Source organism: Notolepis coatsorum (genome assembly GCF_963971535.1).
Source record: "Notolepis coatsorum genome assembly, chromosome: 11".
NCBI classification, from domain to species: Eukaryota; Metazoa; Chordata; class Actinopteri; order Aulopiformes; family Paralepididae; genus Notolepis; species Notolepis coatsorum.
The window spans coordinates 78,058,496-78,084,116 of record NC_140175.1 but is presented as its reverse complement, the minus strand read 5'-3'; the positions used below and the strand labels follow the sequence as shown (position 1 = coordinate 78,084,116).

The following is a 25,621-nucleotide window of genomic DNA, read 5'->3' as shown; positions in this document are numbered from 1 at the left end:
GACACAGTAGTGGTGGGCCTGATCTCTGCAAACGACGAGAGGGCCTACCTGGAAGAGGTCAAGGTCCTAGCGGGATGGTGTCAAGAGAACAGCCTCTCCCTGAACGTCAGCAAAACAAAGGAGATGATTGTGGACTTTAGGAGGTCGGGGGTCAGGGACTACAGCATCCCTCAGCATCGACGGGGCACCGGTTGAGAGAGAACAGTTTTAAGTACCTCGGAGTCCACATATCCGAGGACTTGACATGGACCACACACATTGACAGTGTTGTGAAGAAGGCACAGCAACGCCTCTACTTCCTCAGGCGCCTAAGGAAGTTCCAAGTCAGTCAGAAGATCCTTAAGGACTTCTACTCATGTACAATAGAGAGCATCCTGACTGGCAATATCACCTCCTGGTTTGGGAATAGCACCGCACAAGACCGTAGCAGACTACAGAGAGTGGCCCGTTCAGCCGAACGCACAATTGGAGGGGGGCTTCCCACTCTCCAGAACATTTACAACAAGCGGTGCATGGGTAAGGCTAAGAGAATTATCAAAGACTCCAGCCACCCAAACAACTGCCTCTTTGAACTGCTGCGGCCAGGCAAGCGATACCGGAGTCTCATGGCAAGCACAGAAAGACTCAGAAGAAGCTTCTATCCCCAGGCCATCAGGATGCTCAACGAACAATAACACTATGTAACTACCATCAAATGCACTCACAGCACACACATCCACACGCACACACTCACTTTAAACAAACAACTCACTGCAGCACCCACTCTACACACTTTAGAACACCTAAACACACTTTATATTTATTGGTAAAGAATTTGCACTACAACCCATACCTCATGGGGGACCCTGATGTAAACAAGACAAACGTCTTTCTCTGGTCTGCATCCCCTTAACAATTGTGTGTATTGAGCCGTACTGTATTGTACCCATTCTGCAATCTGTTAAATAAAGTTTTCATTCATTCATTACACCTTACTGTAAATTGTACCTCATCCCATTTCTCCTTTGCACTATATAGTATATTGTATATTAGTATATTGTATGGTAACTCAGTTACTTCTACTCTGCATTGAACATTGTACATATGTACATACTGAACACTTGTGTCTACGTACGTGACTTCTATTTTATACTGCTATACTTATTTTATGTTATACTTATCTATTTTTGTCTAGCACAGTCTCTGGAGCGTAAACAGAAAGAAGCATTTTGTATAAAAGTATTCTGTACTTCTGTATGACAACTAATAAAGAAACTTGATGTCAGAATAGAACATTCTAGAACATTTGTGATGTCACAGTATGATGTCATAATATAACATTCTAGAACATTTGTGATGGCACTGTATGATGTCATAAATAGAACATTCTAGAACATTTGTGATGTCACAGTATGTCATAATAGAACATTCTAGAATATTTGTGATCACAGTATTATGTCATAATCAAACATTCTAGAACATTTGTGATGGCATCGTATGATGTCATAATAGAACATTATATAACATTTCTGATGTCACAGTATGTCATAATAGAACATTCGTGATCACAGTATGATGTCATAATCAAACATTCTAGAACATTTGTGATGTCACAGTATGATGTCATAATAGAACATTCTAGAACATTTGTGATGTCACAGTATGATGTCATAATAGTACATTCTAGAACATTTGTGATGTCACAGTATGATGTCATAATAGAACATTCTAGAACATTTGTGATGTCACAGTATGATGTCATAATCAAACATTCTAGAACATTTGTGTTCTATATATACCATATTCAACAATTCTCTCAGAAGATCTCATTGTCAGAAGAAGAAGAAGAAGAAGAAGATCTCATTGTGCATCTTTGAACAGTACTGAACAGTACTTCACAGATAGACTAAACAACATAGATTGAAGCCTGCATTTCTCAACCAAGGTGCCTTGCCTACCGTTTTGCTATGGAAAGGTGAGTGTCCACAACGGCTAGGTAACTGTTCTACTTGAATACTGAATGTTAATATTGAATCAGACAATATTGAATACTGAATGTTAATATCAGACCATATTGAATACTGAATGTTAATTCAGGTTGACAGTTCACAGGGGGCTGGAAAGTTGATTTAAAGGGGACATGCATTATAAATGCCTTTTTTCTGTGTTTAGCATGGTTTTATAGTAATACAGGTTAGTATCAATCGGTCTGTGTCTCTAATTACCATATTGACTCATCAGTCTAGTCTCGAGTTCACGAGGTCTTCCCTCACTCAACTAAACTGTTCTGATTTGACGGTTTCTGTGATGTCGACATAGCATTGATCTGCAGTAACGCCCCCTGTCGTGGATTTCGACTGGTCATCATTGGTTAATGAATGCAGAATAACACAGGACAGGCCTTATGAGCGCATCTAAATGTACAGACCATGATGGTTCTCGCCCGGCATTAATACTTTGAATGCCCACCATCCGCTTCAATGTTAACGTTAATATCGCCTAATCTATGTTTTAAATTATGGCTATGTGTCTAATCTGCCTGTCGCATTATCGATGACCCATTTCCAGTCAACATTGTCGAAGCGGATTGTTTTTTTATCGGTTCATTTCCGTTTTATAGCATTTTGAAAAGCCCTCGTTTTCATGGAAAAAATAAGAGATTCCATGATAATCGCCCTGTACTGGAATATTCTAGAACGTTGTCATTTTTCGGCCTATTTATGAATCGTTTTCAAATAAACGCTAGATTATCGATAGTATATGTGTAAGTGTGCACGCTGGTGCCGCACGCTGAAAATCGATTCTCTCAGTTCCTGATCGCTCTTACAGTCAAACAGCCATATCACATTATTCTCGAAGACACTCTGATGTCACGAGACCGCCGCCATCTTGGTATAGGGGGACCATACGGATTTCTACCATCAAATGCATGCGTTGAGGTCCGTTTTTATTACATGTTTTATCACATTCTTGTTCATTTCATAACATTTTCATACGATTTGTTTTGAAAATATTGAGGCCAACATGGCATTTCACTATTTCGAAAGCCTTTCTGGTGATTCTAAGGCGAGATATGAGTCAAAGATCTCCCCCTGATTGACTTGACATAATGTCCATACAAAACACCTGCAGACATGGCCATCTCTCTAATACCCAAATTGAAGCTGCTGTGTTACGTTTTGTACTAATAACAAACACAGAAATCCAAATTGCAAGTTTTATATAATACCAGCTGATGCATCACAGAGGAAAAAGTGGCTGGTCGGCTAACTCGCTCCGTGTGTTGTGGTCGTGGTAGCTACATGCTAAGCTAACGTTAATTACATAATATCGAACCGATAGGAGCTTATTTTATCTAATCTTACGTGGTGGTACCACGTGTGCCACTACCCGATCAAACATCCACGTAAGATTAGATAAGATAAGCTCCTATCGGTTCGATATTATGTAATTAACGTTAGCTTAGCATGTAGCTACCACGACCACAACACAGAGCGAGTTAGCCGAACGTTAGCCACCAGCCACTTTTTCCTCCGTGATGGTATAAAACTTGCGATTTGGATTTCTGTTTTTGTCATTAGTACAACGCGTAACACAGCAGCTCTTTGGCATTGTGAAGGACTGAAGAAAATTCCACTTGATAGTCTTTAATTTGACGCTTTAACGATCCGTTTCTGCACTAAATTAACCGTACACAATGTACCAGGCGGGGCAGTTTCCCCCCACGCTGCAGTTGCCTAGCAACAACAGATAGGAAGTTGACTTCGAGAATAGGGGAAAAGCTTATATCTCCGTGAAAACGGGTCTGATTATCCTAAGACTGGTAAAATAGATTCCTTACCTGAGATCAGATGGTATCCAAATGGATTATTCCAATTCCTGATAGCCATTCCAAAAATCTATCCTTTTATTGATCCCACGCCGCGCGTATACTGTAAAACACAGTAACCACGCTGTGCTGAGGGTCCAGCATGAAGCTGATCGGCCCCGGTTACATGCGTGAGAAGTCAAATGTGGAGTCTGGGTTTTTTTTTCTCATGCATTTTCATTGAGTCCAATCCAAAAGGGTGAATTACCATCTGGAAGACGATAGGGGGCGCTTTTTTCACATCTGAGCGCCTGGGGTGGCTGATTTACCAACGGTAGACTCGGTTGATGAAATATGAATTCAGATCGCTAATAAAAAAATAAATAAAACGAATATTCTCGTTATGGGCATTCAACCCGCGGGGGGTAAACCCGAGAATATTCGTTATGGGCATTTAAAGTGTTAAAAGCAAACAGCAACAAGGTCAGACAAGAATCAAGTACCGTACTTTTCGGACTATAAGCCGCGGCTTTTTCCCCCATTTTTCGACCCTGCAGCTTATATAACGGTGCGGCTTATATGTGGACAAAACCCGAAAATCGAAATATTGCTTTTTTTACTGCATTGAAATGTTATTTATCTGTTCCCTTATTTGCTAAACTTAATACAAATGAGTTAATTCTTGTTATTTGTCCGACAGTATTGTGTCCCAATGGGAGTCATTCTCTGTAGAGGTGGGAGTCATTCTCTGTAGAGGTGGGAACTTAAAGCTCAATATAAGAACGGCCATGCACCACCACCCACAGAATCGAGAAAGAGCAATCAATCTGTCAATCCTTTCCGTGTCCGGGCCGGGTGAGGTTTCCCGTGTTGAGTCAAATTAAGCAGCAGGGGCCACTCCTTACATATGGTAATTAAACATTAAAACACATGCGGCTTATATTCCAGTGCGGCTTATATATGTACACATCATTCAATTTAGCTGCTGCGGCTTATAGTCAGGTGCGGCTTATAGTGCGAAAAGTACGGTAATCAAATGAAGCAAGGAGATAATGGTTCTGAATACTCACGTGTTGGTTTATGTGAAAAAGGTCCCATGGAGGGACTTTTAGTCTGCCAGAGTGTATATCACAGGTACATGAACACAGGTTTGCCAGAGCGAAAAGCAAACAAGCATAGTGTGTTACGTTATAAGCATAGCGAATAGAGACGTATCATTGGTGCGTTTTAGTTTGGGAGGATCATTTCTGATTGGGTTGGGCTTTATATGGTCATTTGGAAGACGGAAGAGATAGGCTTTTGAGGAGGTGCAAACGGGGCCCCTCGCAAGAACATGCTGACATTCGATTGTTGCAAACCTTATCAAGCCTGTTCTGATTCTAATGAATGGCTGCAGTGTTTTGTAGAAAGCCATAAGCATGACTCACAAATGAGGAGAATGTGAAATTACACTCACACCCCTCTATGGTTGTAGTGCAGTGTAACCCGACAATTCCTCAAACGGGTTTTCACAGGAAGAGAACGAGAGAGAGAGAGAGAGAGAGAGAGAGAGAGAGAGAGAGAGAGAGAGAGAGAGAGAGAGAGAGAGAGAGAGAGAGAGAGAGAGGGACGGCGGGAGGGACTGCAGAAGTGTGTGTAATGTGTGTGCGCCATCTCTCTCCCTCGTCGGGGACACACACATACACAAACTTGACTGCTTGTGTGTCGGGGACGTAGGCATAGTGTAACCCGACACTTCCTCAACAGGGTTTGACAGGCAGAGAACTAGCGAGGAGAGGGAGGGAGAGAGAGAGAGGGAGAGAGAGAGAGAGATAGATAGATAGATAGAGAGAGAGAGAGAGAGAGAGAGAGAGAGAGAGAGAGAGAGAGAGAGAGAGAGAGAGAGAGAGAGAGAGAGAGAGAGACGGCGGGAGGGACTGCAGAAGTGTGTGTAATGTCACGAAAATGTGAGTCTCTCTCTCCCTCTCTATCTCTCTCTCTCTCCCTCTCTTTCTCTCCCTCTCTCTCTCTCGAACGCAGCGTTCCGTAATTATGATCGACTGGAATAAAAAAAAATAATAATAGGTTTACTACTTACATACTGTAGTTGTCTCCTTAATACTGTAGTTGTTCATTAAAACCCTTTGAGTGCTACAGACGTGTTATGTCGTTATTTCATGCCCCCCGAGTGCCACAGACGCGATTTTTTTTTTTTTTTTTTTAATTAGTGATCTGAATTCATATTTCATCAACCGAGTCTCCCGTTGGTACAGCAGCCCCTCTAGGAGCTCCGATGGGAAAATACCGGCCCCTATCGTTTATCCCTGTGTAACTGCAGGCCATTCGATTAGACTGGTGGATCTGTGGGGGGGGAGCCTACTGGCTCCACTATGCTGGCGAGGGATCTGATGAAGAGGGAAGTGATCGCGAGATGGAAAACAGCCTGGAATATATATTTACAGCAGCCAATAATCAATCAATAAACGCGATCGATATTTGGAATGGCAATCAGGAATTGGAATAATCTTTTTGGAGAACATCTGATCTAAGGTAAGGAGTCTATGTTACCAGTTTTAGGATAATCAGAGCTGTATTCACTGAGATAACAGCGTGTCCCGTATGTGTATATGTGTGTGTGTGTGTGTGTGTGTGTGCTGTTGAGGAAATGAGAGAATCGATTTCTCAGCTCGCTTCTATAGCGTGCATAAGTACACATATACTATCGATAATCGAGCGTTTGTTTATTTGAAAACGATTCATAAATAGGCAGACAAATGACAACGTGTCTAGTGTATTCGAGAATATTCCAATAAATGCCGTTTATGAGGGAATCTTTCTATTTTCCGGAAATTTTCGAGAAAACGATCGCTTTTCGAAATGCTATAAAAAGGATATGAACCGATTAAAAAACAATCCGTTTCGACAATGTTGACTGCAAACAAGTCATTGATAAGCGACGGGCAGATTAGATACATAGCCATAATTTTAAACATAGATTATGCGTTTTTAACGCTATCATTGAAGTGGATGCTGGCATCCAAGGACATTAATCAACGTTATGGCTGGCACTGAAAGTGTTAATGTTACCTAAATGTCATAAGTGAATTATATAGAAACAACTCACCAAAATTGACTATTGCACAACTGATTTGACAAAAAAAAACGCCAAGGGGGGAGACCCCCCCTTTTCCCCCCGCCCTCGCACCCTCCCTTGCCTGACCATGGCATTTTGTGAAATGATGCTACTGCGCTAGGGGCGGAGCCCCCCTAAAGGTCTGTGCTAGAACCGCCCCTGCCTGTATGTCATGTATGTCCCTATGCCATAAATGTCATGATGTCATGTATGTTGTGTATGTCATAAATGTCACTATGAATTGAAAATGGGGGACCCTGATGTAAACAAGACAAACGTCTTTCTCTGGTCTGCATCCCCTTAACAATTGTGTGTGTAACGATTGGGGGTGATGATGATGGTGAGAACACAGTATGCAGACAAGGAAGAAGGAACAGAGGCAGAGACGAAGGGTGATGCTTAGAGAAGGGATATTATATATAGCTGCAGGGGCTAAGCTAGCAGACAGGGTTGTGCTAGCTGTGGACGCCTGGCTAGCTACAGGAGCTAAGCTAGCAGACGGGGTTGTGCTAGCTGTGGATGCCTGGCTAGCTGCAGAGGCTAAGCTAGCAGACGAGGCTCACCTAGCTGTCTCCATGAGAGCACAAACCTGGTCCGTCATAACCCTCATCTGAGGCGCCTGTGTAGGGCTCTGCTTCGCTACGTCGTCGATCAACTTCAGCCAGAAGACCCATTTAGCAGGAGAGTAGCTGGTCAGATCCCTGTCTATCATACTATGAATGATGGTCATAGTGTCTTGTCTGCTGTGCTCTTGATTGGTGGCGTCATTCACAGTATGCAGACAAGGAAGAAGGAACGGAGGCAGAGACGAAGGGTGATGCTTAGAGAAGGGATATTTACTAACTCACAACCAAACTACAAAACAAAAGAAAGGCACAGCCGGGCTGGCTCTGGGACAAACACGGACGGCATGGCGGCATGACACAACTGCCAACTCTTTGTCTGGGGCATTCTCTCTCCCAGACTTGAGCTGGTCTGGGAGTGTAACATGTGTGTATTGAGCCGTACTGTATTGTACCCATTCTGCAATCTGTTAAATAAAGTTTTCATTAATTCATTGTATGTTGTGTTACAATTACCAAATGTTATTATGAATTGAAAATGGGGGACCCTTAACAATTGTGTGTATTGACCCGTACTGTATTGTACACATTCTACAATCTTTAATAAAATGTTCAATCAATCAATCAATACCCCCCATTTGGTCATGACTGACCAAACATGACTGAGCCTTCATGACGTCAGTCCTGCGACCGACTCACTAACCATCATGCACCAGTCGTATTATTACAGTTGCGGCTTCCGAGAAGTTATTAGTGTGGTATAATTCATACTATGTACTAAAGTACTGTGTTCTTGATTTCCCGTTAAGCTTTAACGTGTCCTTTCTCTTGTAGGCCCGACCGGGAGGCCGCCATCATGTCCAAGTACGATGGCGTTGAATTCCCTTTCTGCAACAAATTCTCCAATTATGAGAAACTAGCTAAAATTGGCCAGGGAACATTTGGGTGAGTTATTTTTTTATATCCTCACATTTTGTGCCGTTGATTGTAAATCTATTTTAAACGTTCTTTGTTCGGGGCCCCATTTACTAACGAACGTTAGCTAAGTTGCTAACATGATAGAGATGACTAATGTTAGCTGTTAATGCTAACAACATACGTTAACGTTACCTTGGTGACCCAGGTTCCACCGCTCGACTTAATTGTGGTATTTGAGTTATATTTAGTTCTCATATTGACTGAAGGAACTAGCCTATTATTACTCATAGATATTCTTAGCTGGTAGACCCAACGTCATGTTTAGAGGTTGGGTGGAAATTAGCTGTTATACCCAAATGTTTTTGGAGATCGTCGACAAAAAGCTTAGATCAGAGGCAAGTCGGCCTTTGCTGGACGCTGTGTGTGTGAACTGCTCAAGAAGACACAGGAGGGAGGGAGGCAGCATTCTGCTGGGGTTGAGTTTCATTGACTGAGCTATAGTGAGGGACCGCAAACGGAATGAATAAACTTCAAAGTCTTGAAAAAGCTGTCTTGCTTGAATCAGAACAAGATAATTGTGAAACTGTTCAGCCTATTGCAATGGCCAATGACCCTTAATTGTCATTCATTCGTGATTTTATGCAAATGTTTAAAAGGTAATGGTCAGAGATCTGGGAGATACTATACAATCCATTACCAGAATGCGCTTGATTAGTTTGCTTTGTTCTCCACTAGCTTGTTGTTATGATCACAATGATTTTTACAAACACTGTATTCATCAGCTGAATTTGGTGATAAGAGTTTTATATTTTCAATATCCACAATGAGAATATGAAGGAGAATAAAGAGTGGAGAGAGAGACTGACACAGAGACAAATGAGACCCGGACAAAGAAATAATGACCAGCTCATTCTCTCAGGGCAAAGGAGAAACTGCTGAAACCTTGCCATGCGCTTTTCTCCAGGGTATTCCTCTGACCACGTATTGCGTGTGTTTTTTGTGACAAAACGCAGTTTGACATTGATCTTGTAATGTCTACCCCTGTCACTCAGTCAAGTACTGTGAAACCACAACGACTTAAAAATTCCAGAGTACAAGACAAAAAGTTGTGTTGTGTGAACAGCTGTTGACTTGGAATTCCTGGTAAATATCAATGAATATCTGTTGCTAATTTGCATATTCATAATTCCTTGCATTCTCAATGACAGTTGTGTAGAGATGCTGCAACCATTTTAGTTTTTTGAACAGTTTGGTGGGGGAAAGGGGTTTAAAAGGAGTCTTTGAATATGTAATATTGGAGGGACCTGTAAATACTATCATTGTAGAGTTTGGCTATAGTGTCTGCTACAACACTAGGTCAACCCTGAAGGTGCAGTTTTATACTCGATCATCCCCATTCCAAGATTTCAATGCAGCTGACATGACTAAGGCCATGTCCAGACAAAAACGATTTTGGTTGTATCCGTCAAAGTATTTTATCGTATGCACCTTTCATCCACACGGAACCGCGTTCTGGGAGCCTGACTAAGCTATTTTCTGAGAACGGCTCCCAGAGTGGACAAATCTGAAGACGCAATAAATAAATAAATAAATCAATCAACGCGACCCTTGCGTTCCCGACTTTACAAGCCTATACGCATCTTTTCCTGAACCGATGCCACGATAGCCCACCTCTCCCTTAATCCGCATGCAAACCCAGCCAACAAAAAAGAAACATGATACATATATGTCCAGATATGACTCCTGGCTAGAAGTTTTTATTAAACACCGGGAGGCTACTGTGATGAAATACACGATACGATACTAGCTAGAGATTAGCGTCACATAGCAGGCCTTTTTCTGAAAACCCAAATAAGCTAGCTAAGTAGCCAAGCACATAGACTAAAAAGCCTGCATAATTTAGTAAATAGTATTCCCATGGCTGGTGTTGAGATTTTACGATGCCAGCTTGTGAGAATTCGTTGTAGCAGCCAGCTAGCATTGATGCTATTCAATGCTATCAACATTAGCACTAACATACCCAACCCAACTAACATTAATGCCATTCAGAATTTATTAACATAGCTACAACACACAGTAACGTTAATACAATTACATGCATCATTCATTGTTTACAATGCACAGGTGGAGCTAGTCGAAAGGACTGGACACAGAGACAAGTTAAACATCAATTAATTTAATACAACGGGCGGTAGTAACAAGGTAGTTCGAGCTGCCTCCGACCGGACCACAGGGCTATTATATTATGTATGGCTTTGACGCTCTCTCTCTCTCCTGCTGATTAAAATCAGCAGCTCTTCCTCCTCCTCATCGTCGATTGCCTGTAGCTGCGGTGTCTCTCTCCTATCCTTTGGAAACTAGCGTCAGCTCAAAAGCACAGAACCGGACGACACAAGTTATTCCGCTAGCGAAAACAACGATAACACTTCCGGTCGGGGTTTTCAAAATAAAAGAGCGACGTCTTACGGAAAACTTTTTAAATGAAAACGAAAAAGATCGGATCCGTCTTCGTCTGGACAAGGCCTAAGAATGCTATCCTTTGATAGAAATCTATTGTGGTCTGTTTTGTTAATGTATTTTCATCTTCCTCCACAGGGAAGTGTTCAAAGCGAAGCACAGACAGACTGGGAAGATGGTGGCGCTGAAGAAAGTGCTGATGGAAAACGAAAAAGAAGGGGTGAGATGCAGCCATGATCGGTGGGAATGGGTGGTCCTGGGTTTCAGCTGCAGAGTGGAGACAATATTATGTAGAACAGCAGTGTGCAAACCAGCTGGCTGCCTTCACATTATATTCTCACAGTAGGCCTGACTCGTTATCAAGGTACCATACGAACAGAGCAGTAGAAGTGTTATCATGGTTGCATGCAAACAGAGCAGTATAATGTTATGGTACCATGCGAACAGAGCAGTAGAAGTAATCTCACTACAATCATATTGGTGTGCATGTAAATGTAGCCAATGTTCTGGACTCTTGAGTTTGACATGTGAAGGAGTTCACAGAGAAACTTACTTATGACTCGTATAAACAAATGTGTGATAAGAGATTTTCTTCAACACATGACACACTATTCAGAATCTCACAACACGCTCACATGGACCCCACAATGTGCCCAGAGTGTGCAGCGTTGTTGCTATGTTTGTTTATTAAAGGATCCCCATTAGAGACACATGAAAGAGCCTCTAGTCTTCCTGCTATAATTGTGAGGGCTGGGTAAGGACTGCATGCTGCCCAACGAGGGGGCGTGCCGAACATTCTACTTCACGCACCTGAGAGGAGTTTGCAATCAGCTCGTTGGGAGAGTACAAGTATTGCCGACTCCCTTCCACTCATTGCCAGGTCGTTCTGTATGTTACCATCAACCGCCGCGCTCCTGGTGAGACATCGTCTTCGCTCTCTATAATCCCACGGGAGGATTTCCTATGTTCTCACTGGGAGACGTCGTGCCATCCGTTGCTACCATCTACTGCCGCGTCTCTGGGGTGAGACGTCGTGCCATCTACTGCCCTATTCTCTCTCCGTGGGCCTCGTTCCTGGTGTGAGACATTGTCATCGCTCTCAATGTTTCCACGAGAGGATTCCTATGTTCTCACTCCTTTTCCGTGGGTCCCGTTTGCTGAGTTGCACGTCAGCAGTGTTCTGTGGTGTGAGGCATCGTTATCTCTCTCTAGGCTTCCACGGGAGGATGCCTATGTTCTCACTCCTTTTTCATGGACTCCGTTTGCTGTGTTGCCCGTCGGCAAGTGTTCTGGTGAGTCTGCACAGGACCAGACCCAGAACTTTCATTTCATTCATGGACTAGAAGATTCACCTGTGTATTTTGAGTTCTCCCTTAACACTTTCAGAGCCCTTGCTTAACCTTGATTTACCGGTTGAACGCCCACCATCCACTTCAATGTTAGCGTTAAAAACGCCTAATCTATGTTTTAAATTATGGCTATGTGTCTAATCTGCCCGTCGCTTATCAATGACTCGTTTTCCAGTCAACATTGTCGAAGCGGATTGTTTTTTTATCGGTTCATTTTCGTCTAAGCGACTGACCTGCAGTTACACAGGGATAGACGATAGGGGCACTTTTTTCCATTCTGAGCTGCTGGAGGAGCTGCTGTACCAACGGGAGACTCGGTTGATGAAATATGAAATCAGATCGCTAATAAACAAATAAAACAATATTTGTCGTCGTGGGCACTCAGTGGGGGGCCTAATAAAACGAGTTATGTCGTCCGTGGCACTGAAAGTGTTAAAGGGACAGTGCCGCTTTTCTGTTGTGAATAAATTATGCCCTTGTTTTGGCTAACTCTGATTACCTGTCTGTGTCGTGCAATTGGGGTCGCATTACAATCCCTAACAATAATGCTGGTTTCTCAAGAAGCCACTGTTTCTCTGTATAGTCACTTATAGAGATGGCTTGCTGTCTACTTTGTTGCAGTTCCCCATCACAGCTCTGAGAGAGATCAAGATCCTACAGCTGCTGAAACATGAGAACGTAGTGAATCTGATTGAGATCTACCGGACCAAAGGTTGGTTTCTAACACATCTCTACACTCTGGCTTCTTTTTCTTGAGGCAGCTGGTTTATAAATCAATCGGTCAAACTTTATTTGTATAGTACACAGTAACTGCAACTCACTGTGCTTCACAGAAAATAATTGCAAAGAATAAATAAAAAGGCAAGAAATAAACTCAATGGTAATGATACAATGAATAAAAGCATTTACATGGTAAAAGCAATGCTAAAAAGGTGTTTCTTAAAGGGGACATGCATTGCTATTCCTTTCACTATTTGGGCAACTGCACACAATTCCTGTGATTCTATGGAACACATCTGTAAAGTAAAACATTTTTAAATCATTGTTTTATATTTTTAATCAAGTACTCAAAAGCATAATTTTTCAACCTCAAGATTACAGGCTGATTTGGCTGGGCTCCGCCCATAAGCGCTTTGAGTGACAGTCACCCACACAGCGTGATACATACGAGAGAGAGAGAGAACGAGAGAGACGGAGACAGACAGAGAGAGGGAGAGAGAGGAGAGATGCATCCCGAAAACACACACACACAGTTGGGTTTGTGTAAATGGCTCCGAGACGAGTGACAGAGAGAGGAGAGATGCGTCCCGAAAACACACACACAGTTGGGTTTGTGTGTAAATGGCTCCGAGACGAGTGACGGAGAGAGAGGAGAGATGCGATGCGTCCCAAAAACACACACACACACACACACACACAGTTGGGTTTGTGTGTAAATGCTCCCGTTGCTCCGTATCCCTCTCTCCCTCTCGGCACCCGTGCAACCCGTTTGAGGAAGTAATCCACTGCTCTGTTGTTGAGCGATGTGGGCGGTGACTACAACCACTGATCCAATCAGATCACAATCAGCTCCTTGTTATGTCGCATTGCGAGTCAAATCAGAACAGCTTAGTTGAGTGAGGGAAGATCTCGTGAACTCGAGACTAGACTGATGAGTCAATATGATATTTAACAACACAGACCACATTGATATAATCCCGCATTGCTAGGAAACAATGCTAAACACTGAAAAAGGCCATTTATAATGCATGGGACTTTAAGATTTATTAAACATTTCTACAGATTCAGAAACTGATCCCCCAGCAGGCTGTTCCAAAGGCTATAGGACCACAATAGCTAAAAGCTGCTTCTCCATGCCTTTTTGTTCTAGCCTGTGGAACAGTTAAGAGACCAATGTCAGAGGATCTAAGGGTTCTGTTAGTCTGTTAAGCTAGTCTTCCTGGGGTCCACACAGAAAGACAACACAAAACATAACAATACATGAGATACATATGACAATTCACTTAATTAACAATGATAATCTAAAAACAGTAAAACATTGTAGACATCTTTATAAACATCAGAATATTTTCAGAAAAGGTTATTACATTCATGGGTAGACATGAATATTTTCAGAAAAGGTTATTACATTCATGAGTAAATATTTCATTATTACATTCCTACAGTAGGTATTTCCACTCCCAAATGTGAACAGTATTTGCTCACATATTTAAGTAGTGCACTTGAAAGACACTTTGCTATTCAATTTACTTGAGGCGGACAGATCCAACCAGCATTGCTGGCTCACAATGCCAATGCAAAGATGTACATTACAGATGAACTGCAGAGAAAATTCCCAATTTATCGTCCCGGTCGAGACTAATTGGAAGCGGAGTGCAACACGTGCAAAGCTTGACCATATATGTTTCTGTGTCTAATAAAGGTGCTGGCGATCTCAAAGCTCACATGGACACAGAAAAACATTACAAACAAAGCAGTGCGAGGCGAGAGTTTGATGGCAAAGTTGACCGAATTGATTGAAGAATGCAGCTATACAGAGCGAGAAAGAAAATAATTGAAAATTATTTTGATTCCTCAAAATGATGTTTTGGTTTGATAAGATGCTTATGATACAATCATTCTAAGGATTATGTGTGTAATTAATTAGTTTAGTACACTAATTGCAACAAATCTGAAACTGCATAGTGCACTTTTAAATTAGTATCTTTGTGAGGTTACTGTTTTATAATTTACATTACATTGAAAAGATACAAAGATATATTTTTTAAAGCTGGATTTTCTAATACACAAGAGGTATTATTTAGAACAGTGGTTCTCAACTGGTCTAGCCTCGGGACCCAACATTTTCCTTAGTCATTAAGTCGAGACCCAAAATTTTTAACCACTATGATTTATGTAAAAAAAATATTGCAGTAATACGCAATCTTTCAAAACATGAAATAAACACAAAAAAGTGCAACAAAAGTGCAACTATTGCTAAAAACCCAATGAAATAAAATAATAATAAATAATATATGCTTCTTAGCAGATTTCTTAGCTTAACATAACAGGGTAAGTTTGGGGGAACTAATGGGATAACTGGGGTTGCAACAAAAGTGCAACTAAGGGCTAAAAACACAATGAAATTAAATAATAATAATAATAATAATAATAATAATAATAATAATAATAATAATAATAATAATAATAATAATAATAATAATAATAATAATAATAATAATAATAATAATAATAATAATAATAATAATAAATAATATATCCTTCTTAGCAGACTTCTTAGCTTAACATCCCAGGGAACTAATGGGATAACTGGGGATGTTGTTTGCTCCTGACAAGAGTGTTATGGTTTGTAACCGACCCCAGTCGCACAACACAAGACAGGTATGAGAGTAAGCCAAAACAGGGCATTTATTCATTACATAACAAAAGGCGGCACTGTCCCTTTAAGGGAGAACACAAAAAACACTGGAGTCAAAGAAAATAGGGAAAATGCGGCACTGTGCCTTTAAGAGGCGAACAGGCTAAGGGACTAAGGCTAAGGGACAGGGCCAGGGCAAAATGTCAAGGACCAGGACCAGGGGCACTGGAGAGGGGGACAGGGACAGAGGACAGGGTTAAGGCCTTGGACAGGGCGAGGGCCAGCTGCTTACAGGGATGACAGGGTTCCGACGGCGGAGGCCTGGCACGGAGATCTTCCTCGGATGCTGCAGACGGGCAGCGCAGAACACAGGGGTCCCAGGGGACCGGGGCGAAGAGACGCATCCTCCCGTGGAACTAGGAAGCGATGCGCGCCGGCTTGACGTCTGGAGTGGGAGCGCGCCGGCTTGACGTCTGGAGTGGGAGCACGCCGGCTTGACGTCTGGAGTGGGAACACCACTCCAGGCCTGGCACGGAGATCCTCCTCGGAAGCTGTAGACGGGCAGCGCAGAACACCGGGGTCCCAGGGGACCGGGGCGAAGAGACGCATCCTCCCGTGGAAATAGGAAGCGATGCGCGCCGGCTTGACGTCTGGAGTGGGAACACTGGAAAACCTCCCGTAGAGAATTAGAGAGCGCAGACGGTGTCCCACTCCAGGCAAACGGCGACAGGTGGTGATGGCTGGCACGTCGACGTCTCACGCCGGAGACGCGGCAGGTGATGGTAACGTCCAGGACTCCATGAACACTGAACACAGATAAAGATACAGAGTCCAGAACATAGAACCAGCATACAGAACGACCCGACCAGGACTGGAGGGGAGGTCCAGGTATTTAAAGCCCTCTGGGGCGCTAATCATAAACTAAGACAGCTGTGAAAGGTAGTCCAAGGGTGGGGGCTGGTGAAGAGTAGAGGAGAGTAAAACATCGCAAGGGTGGGGGCTGTTGAGGAGAGTAGACAGGGAAAGTCCAAAGGTGGGGGCTGGTGAGGTGAGGAGACAGGGAACAAAGGTCCAGGGAACAGGCGAATCCTCACAGTACCTCCCCCTCCACGGGAGCCACCGGGCGACCGAAAAAAAATCAGACAGCGGGGCAGGGGACATGACAAAGCAACAAACAAAAAAAAACTGGGCCATGCTAGCAGGGGAAGCTACACCTAAAGTGGGGCTAGCAGAGGGACTGGGTAGCTGCCAGAGCAATGCTAGCTACAGGGCCTATGCTAGCTGTACTGCTACATTAGCATAGAGGCTGCGCTAACTGCCGGAGCTAGGCTAGCAGACAGGGCTGGACTAGCAAAGGAGAACAAGCTAGCTGGAAGGACAGTCCTAGCTGTGGGGAAACTGACCTTGCTAGCTGAAGGGGCAGTCCTAGCAGTGGGGAACAGGGTAGCTAACAGGGGAGTCAACAGGGGAACTAACAGGGGAACTAAAGGGAGCTAGAGGGAACTAGAGGGAACTAACAGGGGCTAACTCACATACACTGTCTGTGCTGGCTGGGGTCGTCGACTGGTCGGGTCGTACTGTTATGGTTTGTAACCGACCCCAATCGCACAACACAAGACAGGTATGAGAGTAAGCCAAAACAGGGCATTTATTCATTACATAACAAAAGGCGGCACTGTCCCTTTAAGGGAGAACACAAAAAACACTGGAGTCAAAGAAAATAGGGAAAATGCGGCACTGTGCCTTTAAGAGGCGAACAGGCTAAGGGACTAAGGCTAAGGGACAGGGCCAGGGCAAAATGTCAAGGACCAGGACCAGGGGCACTGGAGAGGGGGACAGGGACAGAGGACAGGGTTAAGGCCTTCGACAGGGCGAGGGCCAGCTGCTTACAGGGATGACAGGGTTCCGACGCGGAGGCCTGGCACGGAGATCTTCCTCGGATGCTGCAGACGGGCAGCGCAGAACACAGGGGTCCCAGGGGACCGGGGCGAAGAGACGCATTCTCCCGTGGAACTAGGAAGCGATGCGCGCCGGCTTGACGTCTGGAGTGGGAGCGCGCCGGCTTGACGTCTGGAGTGGGAGCGCGCCGGCTTGACGTCTGGAGTGGGAACACCACTCCAGGCCTGGCACGGAGATCCTCCTCGGAAGCTGTAGACGGGCAGCGCAGAACACCGGGGTCCCAGGGGACCGGGGCGAAGAGACGCATCCTCCCGTGGAAATAGGAAGCGATGCGCGCCGGCTTGACGTCTGGAGTGGGAACACTGGAAAACCTCCCGTAGAGAATTAGAGAGTGCAGACGGTGTCCCACTCCAGGCAAACGGCGACAGGTGGTGATGGCTGGCACGTCGACGTCTCACGCCGGAGACGCGGCAGGTGATGGTAACGTCCAGGACTCCATGAACACTGAACACAGATAAAGATACAGAGTCCAGAACACAGAACCAGCATACAGAACGACCCGACCAGGACTGGAGGGGAGGTCCAGGTATTTAAAGCCCTCTGGGGCGCTAATCATAAACTAAGACAGCTGTGAAAGGTAGTCCAAGGGTGGGGGCTGGTGAAGAGTAGAGGAGAGTAAAACATCGCAAGGGTGGGGGCTGTTGAGGAGAGTAGACAGGGAAAGTCCAAAGGTGGGGGCTGGTGAGGTGAGGAGACAGGGAACAAAGGTCCAGGGAACAGGCGAATCCTCACAAAGAGTCTCAAAGTCTGGGGTGATGGTAGACAAAGCAACTCTGAGGTCATGCTCAATGTCCAATCTGTTCCTCCACTTTATCTTCAGCTGGACCAGAGCTGAGAAGCCACTTTCAAAAAGATAGGTAGTGGAAAAAAATATATAAAAAAAAAAATCCGCGACCCACTCAAAATGGCCCCGCGACCCACTTTTGGGTCGCGACCCACCAGTTGAGAAACACTGATTTAGAACATTACTTCATATTTTTCTTGTTATTTATTTTGTCCAGTAAGACTTGACATTTTGTCATAGGTTGATTTAGTTATTTTCTTGAGATTTGTCAGATAGATTACTTTAGGCATAATACAGCATGTTGAGTAACTTTGGTTATAGAGAGATATTATTTTGTTATATAAAATAATATAAACAATAATTTTATATCCATACAGAGGAGGCATACTTTAAATATATTAAAATGATAAGGCATTTTCGAGTAAACTTCGAGTATCTTGAGGCTGAAGGCAGAGTGTCCTCTTTAAAAAAAAAATCACAATATGGTTGCATTATAATTAATTTAATAAAATAATGACGAGTCAGCCTCCTAAAAAGACAAAAGTTAGTGACACGACTCACACCGCCGCTGCCAAAGTAAGGACTTTGCTCTGTATCGTCAATCAATGGTCAAATAAATATTTGGTTAAGGAATATAATATGCCTTTTTTGTATTATTTCTGTGTATCAGCAAAATGTATAGATTTTTATGTTAGACATTGAGGGAAATTAAGATTCTCAGATGTTTTACAAACCGCCGCTTATCAACTAACCGGTTAATCGGCAGGTGATGTATGTTGCTCAGTAGTTGCTGATGTCTGCTCAGGAGGTTTGAGTGTTTGCTCAGACCGAAAAAAAATTAGAGGGAACATTGGTTGATGGTACATACTGATAGTGTTTGTTCTCATGGAACAATGTAAGACTAACTAAACTAAAGTTAGCAATTTCTTTAGTTGACCTTTGGATGCAGAGGACCATACTGGTGCACAATAATCCAGGTGACATAAAATTTAAGATTTCGCCACCTGTCCCACAATGTAAGTAGGGACATAAGAAAGACATGGCAGGTTCATTGCCTTTTAGTTTTTAAAAACCAGTAAAAGGATCTTAAAATTCATTCTAAAACTAACAAGCAACCAATGCAGAGACTTTAAATGGGTGTAATGGGTGGTCTCCGTCTGTCATGTTATCACAGTTATCACACGTGTGCTATGCAAATTAGTGAATGTTGGCGTGAACTTATTAACACTTCTTATTTGCATTTTTAGAGATACAATTTTTTAGAGACAGCTTTTGATTACGTCTTTGATCGTTTTTGTCCGTCTAAGTAAAAGCTGTCTTATTTTTATTTCCCATTCTGTCCTTCTCCCAGCCTCACAGTACAACCGGTACAAAGGCAACATCTACCTGGTGTTTGACTTCTGTGAGCACGACCTGGCGGGGCTGTTGAGCAATGCCAATGTCAAGTTCAACCTGGCTGAGATCAAGAAGGTCATGCAAATGCTGCTCAACGGACTGTATTACATCCACAAAAACAGGGTGAGCTTTTCACCAAAGCTGATGTTTGTGTTGCTGGTTCTCTGCTGTATATATATGTACCTGCTATGCTTTGCTCACTTCATATCACAGTTGTATATGTACTGCTACACTTTGCTAGCTTCATATCCCAGCTGTATATGTACCTGCTACGTTTTTCTCACTTCATATCACAGCTGTATATGTACCTGCTATAGCTTTGCTCGCTTCATATCAATATGTACCGCTATGCTTTGCTAGCTTCATATCACAGCTGTATATGTACCGCCAGGGGTGTAGCTCCATATTCTGGGCCCCATGAAAGAATGTATTTGTAGGCCCCCAGTGAATGCGAGCGGAATTTTTTTTGGCCATTTTTTTATTGATGAAAACGCATAATATGGTTTTTACCTATACATTCGGATCAGCAGTTCAGCACCTGCACTGTTGGTGGGTGAGCCTAGTAAAGGATGTCGCATTGCGTTCATCTTCAATGAATGGACCAATGCAATAGTCTACCAAAGCCCCCCCTCTCTCTATATATATCTCTCACACACACACACACACACACACACACACACACACACACACACACACACACACACACACACACACACACTTCAGAAACAAACATAGTATCAATGAGAGCATCAATAATACACCTGAGTGATGTCTATAGAAAAAAATGTGGGGGCCCCCCCCAGTGCTGGGCCCTTGGAATCATCCTAAGCTACCCCCCCCCCCCCCAGCTACGCCCCTGTGTACCGCTACGCTAGGCTTGCTTCATATCACAGCTGTATACCTGCTATGCTTTGCTAGCTTCATATCACAGCTTTATATGTACTGCTACTAGGGGTGGAACGGTTCACAAAATCTTCGGTTCGTATCACGGTTTTGGGCTAACTGTTTTTGGTTTGGTTCAATATACGTTTTTTTTTTTATAAACATGTAAAAATGTAAACATGCTTCTCATTTATATATATAAAAAAATAAAAGGTTTACAGTCTTAAATAATGTTTGCCACACAAAGACTGAAAATTATAGGCTACATTTGTATTAATTTAGTGCAAACAAACAATATGCTCAGTGTAACTGAGGGGTACAATTCCCTGACTGTATTACTAGATATGATACTTACTACCACTACCTTTGTACTTAATATTCGGCCACCCAGTACACGGCATAAATATATTATCATGAACACTCTCACGTAGATGAAACGGATCCAACACAAATGTACGAATTAGAAACAGGTCTTTATTTCCTACACAGCGATGGTGTGTAGAATAAACACTTAATCACTTAATTACATTTATGAATTGAAATAGTATGCACTTTTATGGCAAGGAGTATTCGTCGGTATATCAATAGATAATGTCCAATCTCTGAAGGCGCAGGTGGTAAATATACGACCTGGAATAGTTAAGGAATAACAGCAATGATACTTTAATGATTATAGGCTGGATACACTAGAGGGGGTTAATCCGGTCGCTTGTAAGCCGACAGGAGTAGGAGGGGGGGGGGGGGTAGAATCCAGCTGCCTCGTCCGGCCAAGGGTATCCCAGGTGAACCCACTGTAGTGCCGTTCAATGCGCCGGCGATCCTTGGACCACAGATGAAAGCAGGTGGACTCTTTGTGGGCCGGCTCTCTCTGGTCCACGGGGGAGAGATGTGGAGAGACCTCGTCTTGCAGAGCGTCTCCTCACCTTGCGTCCTCTCCAGGGGGGGGGGGGTTCCAACACACGGTAGTGTCGGGGGTCTTTATCCATAGAATAATCAAAGTATCCAAAGCATAATCCGTGCCTGGGAAGGCGGGCTGTCGTCGGTAGAATAATCCGGTATACAGGTCCACTCGCTCGTCGGCTCTGGGGCTCCTCGGGTGCAGCTTCACATAGGGTCAACCACCCTGGGTAAGCAGCCAGTTCTCTGCCCGAAACGATGGGGTACTGACCACGGTAGTATTCTCACCGCACGAAGCACTATACATTAACAGACTATCATTAGCTTAATAGACTACGTCCAACTCGACGATACAGTGCCAAATATGACTATTCAAATATTAATATACACGATGTCTCAATACCGATGGTAGGCCGAACTTGGCCTTACTCCCACACGTGGCATCGCGGGGAGGCTTTACGTCTGTGACTCTATTGGAGGGTAAGAAACTGGACTGAAAAGAAAGTCCTACTTTAGTAGCGCAGTATATATACGCACTATGAACAAATAGTCCCATTAGTGGTGCGGTAGCCAAATTCCTACGCGGAACTAGGACTTGTTCGTACATGTCGAGCGGTACGTTTGAACTGGGTCTGAGGGGTATGGCAGCCTGGCACCAAGGTCTCGACCAATAGTAGAATGGAGACTATTATGGGATGTTCAGTAGGCTAGAATGGATATTCAATGCATATTGTACAAGGAATATACAAGGGATATCAGGGAATATTAGAGAATATACAAATACAATTAAATATATATATATAAATAAATATATATATTCGGTTTAATCTGGCCCTTCACAACAGCCACCCCCTGAATAGGTCCCAGACCTAATCAGTTAAACGGAGACAGATTAATCGCGTTGTCTATTTACACATAAGGGTTTGCTGTAGGGGTCAGTCAACTTCACAAAGTCATAGGGTTGTAGGGTCATGGTCATCGATTGTGTCTGGGAGTCGAGGCAGTTCTATGAGCCTTGCCACGGGACGGGTGTAAGTGCGACCCTGGACGAGCACTTCAGCTGCTCGGACCTTGCCGTCGGCACCGGTGATCACTTTGCTTACGCGGCCGGCGTGAATAAAGAGTTACTGCCCGGCCACATAGCTCTGGGCAGTGATTGATCAATAATCATGACGACTGTTCCTTCTGTCAAATTGTCTCTCTCCTTTACCCACTTCTGGCGGGTCTGTAGAGACGGTAGGTAGTGCAGTAGGAAACTGTTCCAAAACTTGTCGGCTAATACTTGGCTGTACCTCCACATTCGTCGGCCGTTCGCTTCTTCAGGCCGGTACATTGTCTGGGGTAATGTGGGATCTAGCCGCCCCATCAGGAGTGTGTTGGGGGTAACTGGGTCGATATCCGCCACATCACTGGAGACATATCCGAGGGGCTTCGAGTTAAGTACTCCCTCAATCTCCGTGAGGACTGTCATTAGGACTTCTTCCGCCACAGTCTGGGCCCCAAGTACTGCGTACAGGGCTGTCTTTATGGAGCGCACTTCTCGTTCCCAAGTGCCACCGAAGTGGGGTGCGTTTGGGGGGTTGAATTGGAAATCAACCTGTGCTGGAGCGAGGTGGGTCTTAAGTTCTGGGCCCATAGCTTGGAAGCTCTCTCTCAGCTCTCTTTCGCCGCCTTTAAAGTTTGTCCCATGATCGGACAATAGGGTAGACAGTCTTCCTTTCCGTGATATGAATCTACGGAAGGCCATAAGGAATGAGTCTGTGCTCATGGTCGGGAGAAGCTCGATGTGTATCGCTCTGGTGGTCATGCATTTGAATACAATACCCCACCGCTTCTCGGTTCCTCTTCCTTTCTTTATGTGCAGCGGGCCAAAGCAGTCCATACCCGTTGAGTGGAATGGCTTGTCACCGATTCGGAGGCGACATGGAGGAAGGTCAGCCATCCTTGGTATGCTGGGCTGCGCGCGCCACTTGCGGCAGTCTAGACATGTTCGTTGGAAGCGTCGTACCGCCTCTCTTCCTTGTAGGATCCAGTAACGACGTCTGATTTCCGCAAAGACTCTTTCTGCTCCTGCGTGATGTACATCCTCATCGTATTTCTTTATAATCAGCTCTGTGACCTTGTGTCGGCTGTTCAATACGATCGGGTATTTAATGTCATCCGGTAGATTGGGGGCTCTGCGTAGGCGACCACCCACTCTGATGAGGGTGTGAGCGTCGCTCTCGGGGGCCAGGTGAATTAATCTGCTGTCGGATGGGACGGGCTTTCCTCCCTGTAGACAGGCCAATTCATCGGGGAACGAGTCTCTCTGGGCTCGCTGCAGTAGAAGCAATTTTGCTTCCTCGTAGTTAGCTGCTGACATATCAGCGGGGGACTTGCACTCCGGGTGGTACCGCTGGAATGTTCTTTGTTGTGCACTCTCTATGGACGTGCAATCGTTTATGTTAGGGTCGGTGGAGGCTACGGTGCTCAATCCACAGAACACAGACTTCTTAATTTCCACCTCCTCTGGACTTGCTTCCCTCGGGATAGGCATGGGCCACTGTCCTTCCGGGAGTCTTAGGAATGCGGGGCCGTCACTGTAGACATTGCGACGGGTGAGGTCATCCAGGGGCATCCCCCGGGTGATGACGTCAGCTGGGTTCTGTTTTGTATCAACGTAGCGCCACTCTGTTTCTCCGGTTAACTCTTCGGTTAAGTCTTGAATCTCGGTGACTCTGACTCCCACGAAGACTTTGTACTTGCATGAGTCCGATTTGATCCAGGCGAGTACCGTCGTGGAATCTGACCACAGGATTGTTCTAGACACCGGTATGGTGAGCTCACGTTGGATGAGCGTGGCTAGGTGCGCTCCGGCTAGGGCTGCGCAGAGCTCTAGACGTGGGATAGATTGTTGCTTGCGTGGGGCTATTCTCGAGCGGGCGAGGACAAATGCTGTGTAGATCTCTCCCCCCTGGTCTTGGGCCCGCAAGTAGGCTACTGATCCGTATGCGACCTCTGAGGCGTCACTGAAGACGTGTAAGTCCATTTTACATGTCTCTGGCCTCACCGTGGGTGGGAAGTAGCTTCGGCGCATATTAACGCCTGGGAGTGAGTGGAGCTCCATCTCCCACTCTCTCCAGGTGGATGCAAGGTGTGCGGGAATGGGGTCGTCCCAGCCCTGGTCCTTGTCCCACAATGCTCGTACAATCATTTTTGCCCTGGTGGTGTACGGTAGAATACATCCTAGCGGGTCATATTGTCGGGCGAGTGTTGTGTACACACTCCGTCTGGTGGTCGGCGCCGCCGCCGGCCTTCCCTGTTCCGTAGTCAGGGACTTGTGTCTGTAGTGAAGCGAATCTGTTTTGAATCGCCACACCAATCCCAGGGTCATCTCCTGGGCTTCTCCCGGGATTGTAGCCATCCAGGTCTCGCTGCTGGCTGCCTTGTCCTCGGAGGAGAGGCTGCGCAGTACTTGCGGATCGCTGCTGGCCCACTGCCTGAGATCAAAGCCGCCTTTGATCAATGAGGCGCGGAGTTTAATCAGGAGAGCCTCGGCTTCTTCCTGGGTTGAAAGGCGTTGTAGACAGTTGTCTACGTAGAAGCTGTTCTTTACGCTGCGTCGGACCTCTTCGTCCGCTGCTGGGTCCTCTGCTACATGTTTCTGTAGTGCAAATGTCGCACAGCAGGGGCTGCACGTCGTTCCGAAGGGGAGGACTTCCCATTGGTAGATGGCTGGGTGCTCATCTCCTGGCTTCTCTCTCCATAGGAACCGTAACAGGGGCTTGTCCGCCTCTACTAATCTCACCTGCAGGAACATTCCTTTAATGTCCCCGCTGATGGCCACCCTTTCCTGGCGGAAGCGGAGTAGAACGCCGAGTAGGGAGGGGCCGAGTGTGGGACCGGGCAGTAACTCTTTATTCAGATTTTGGGATCCGATCTGGTAGCTGCAGTTAAATACTATGCGGTCATTACCGTTGTGATGGACCTTGTGGTGGGGCACGTACCACGATTCAGTGGTCTGGTCAGCCTCTTTAATGTCCATCTTTGTGACGTGTCCCGCTGTGATGAGCTTCTCAATCTCAGCGCGGTATACACTCTCTTGGGCGGGGTTCTTGGCTAAGCGCCGCTCCGTGTTCAGCAGGTACCGTTCTATGGCGTCTGTCTTGGCGTGGAAAGTA

At 44.8% G+C, this 25,621-nt stretch overlaps 1 protein-coding gene across 1 annotated transcript in view; it reads left to right on the top strand.

The window, feature by feature from the left end:
* Positions 1 to 8,318: 8,318 nt before the first annotated feature.
* LOC311236768 (cyclin-dependent kinase 9-like) overlaps positions 8,319 to 25,621 on the top strand; it is a gene marked incomplete at both ends in the record, with an annotated part of 71,225 nt that continues 53,922 nt past the window's right edge. Inside the window, 4 exons of the mRNA XM_084324522.1 lie at positions 8,319 to 8,407; positions 10,976 to 11,057; positions 12,808 to 12,898; positions 19,639 to 19,805. Coding sequence (XP_084180648.1) covers positions 8,319 to 8,407; positions 10,976 to 11,057; positions 12,808 to 12,898; positions 19,639 to 19,805 — 429 coding nt within the window. The remainder of the gene's footprint in view (positions 8,408 to 10,975; positions 11,058 to 12,807; positions 12,899 to 19,638; positions 19,806 to 25,621) is intronic.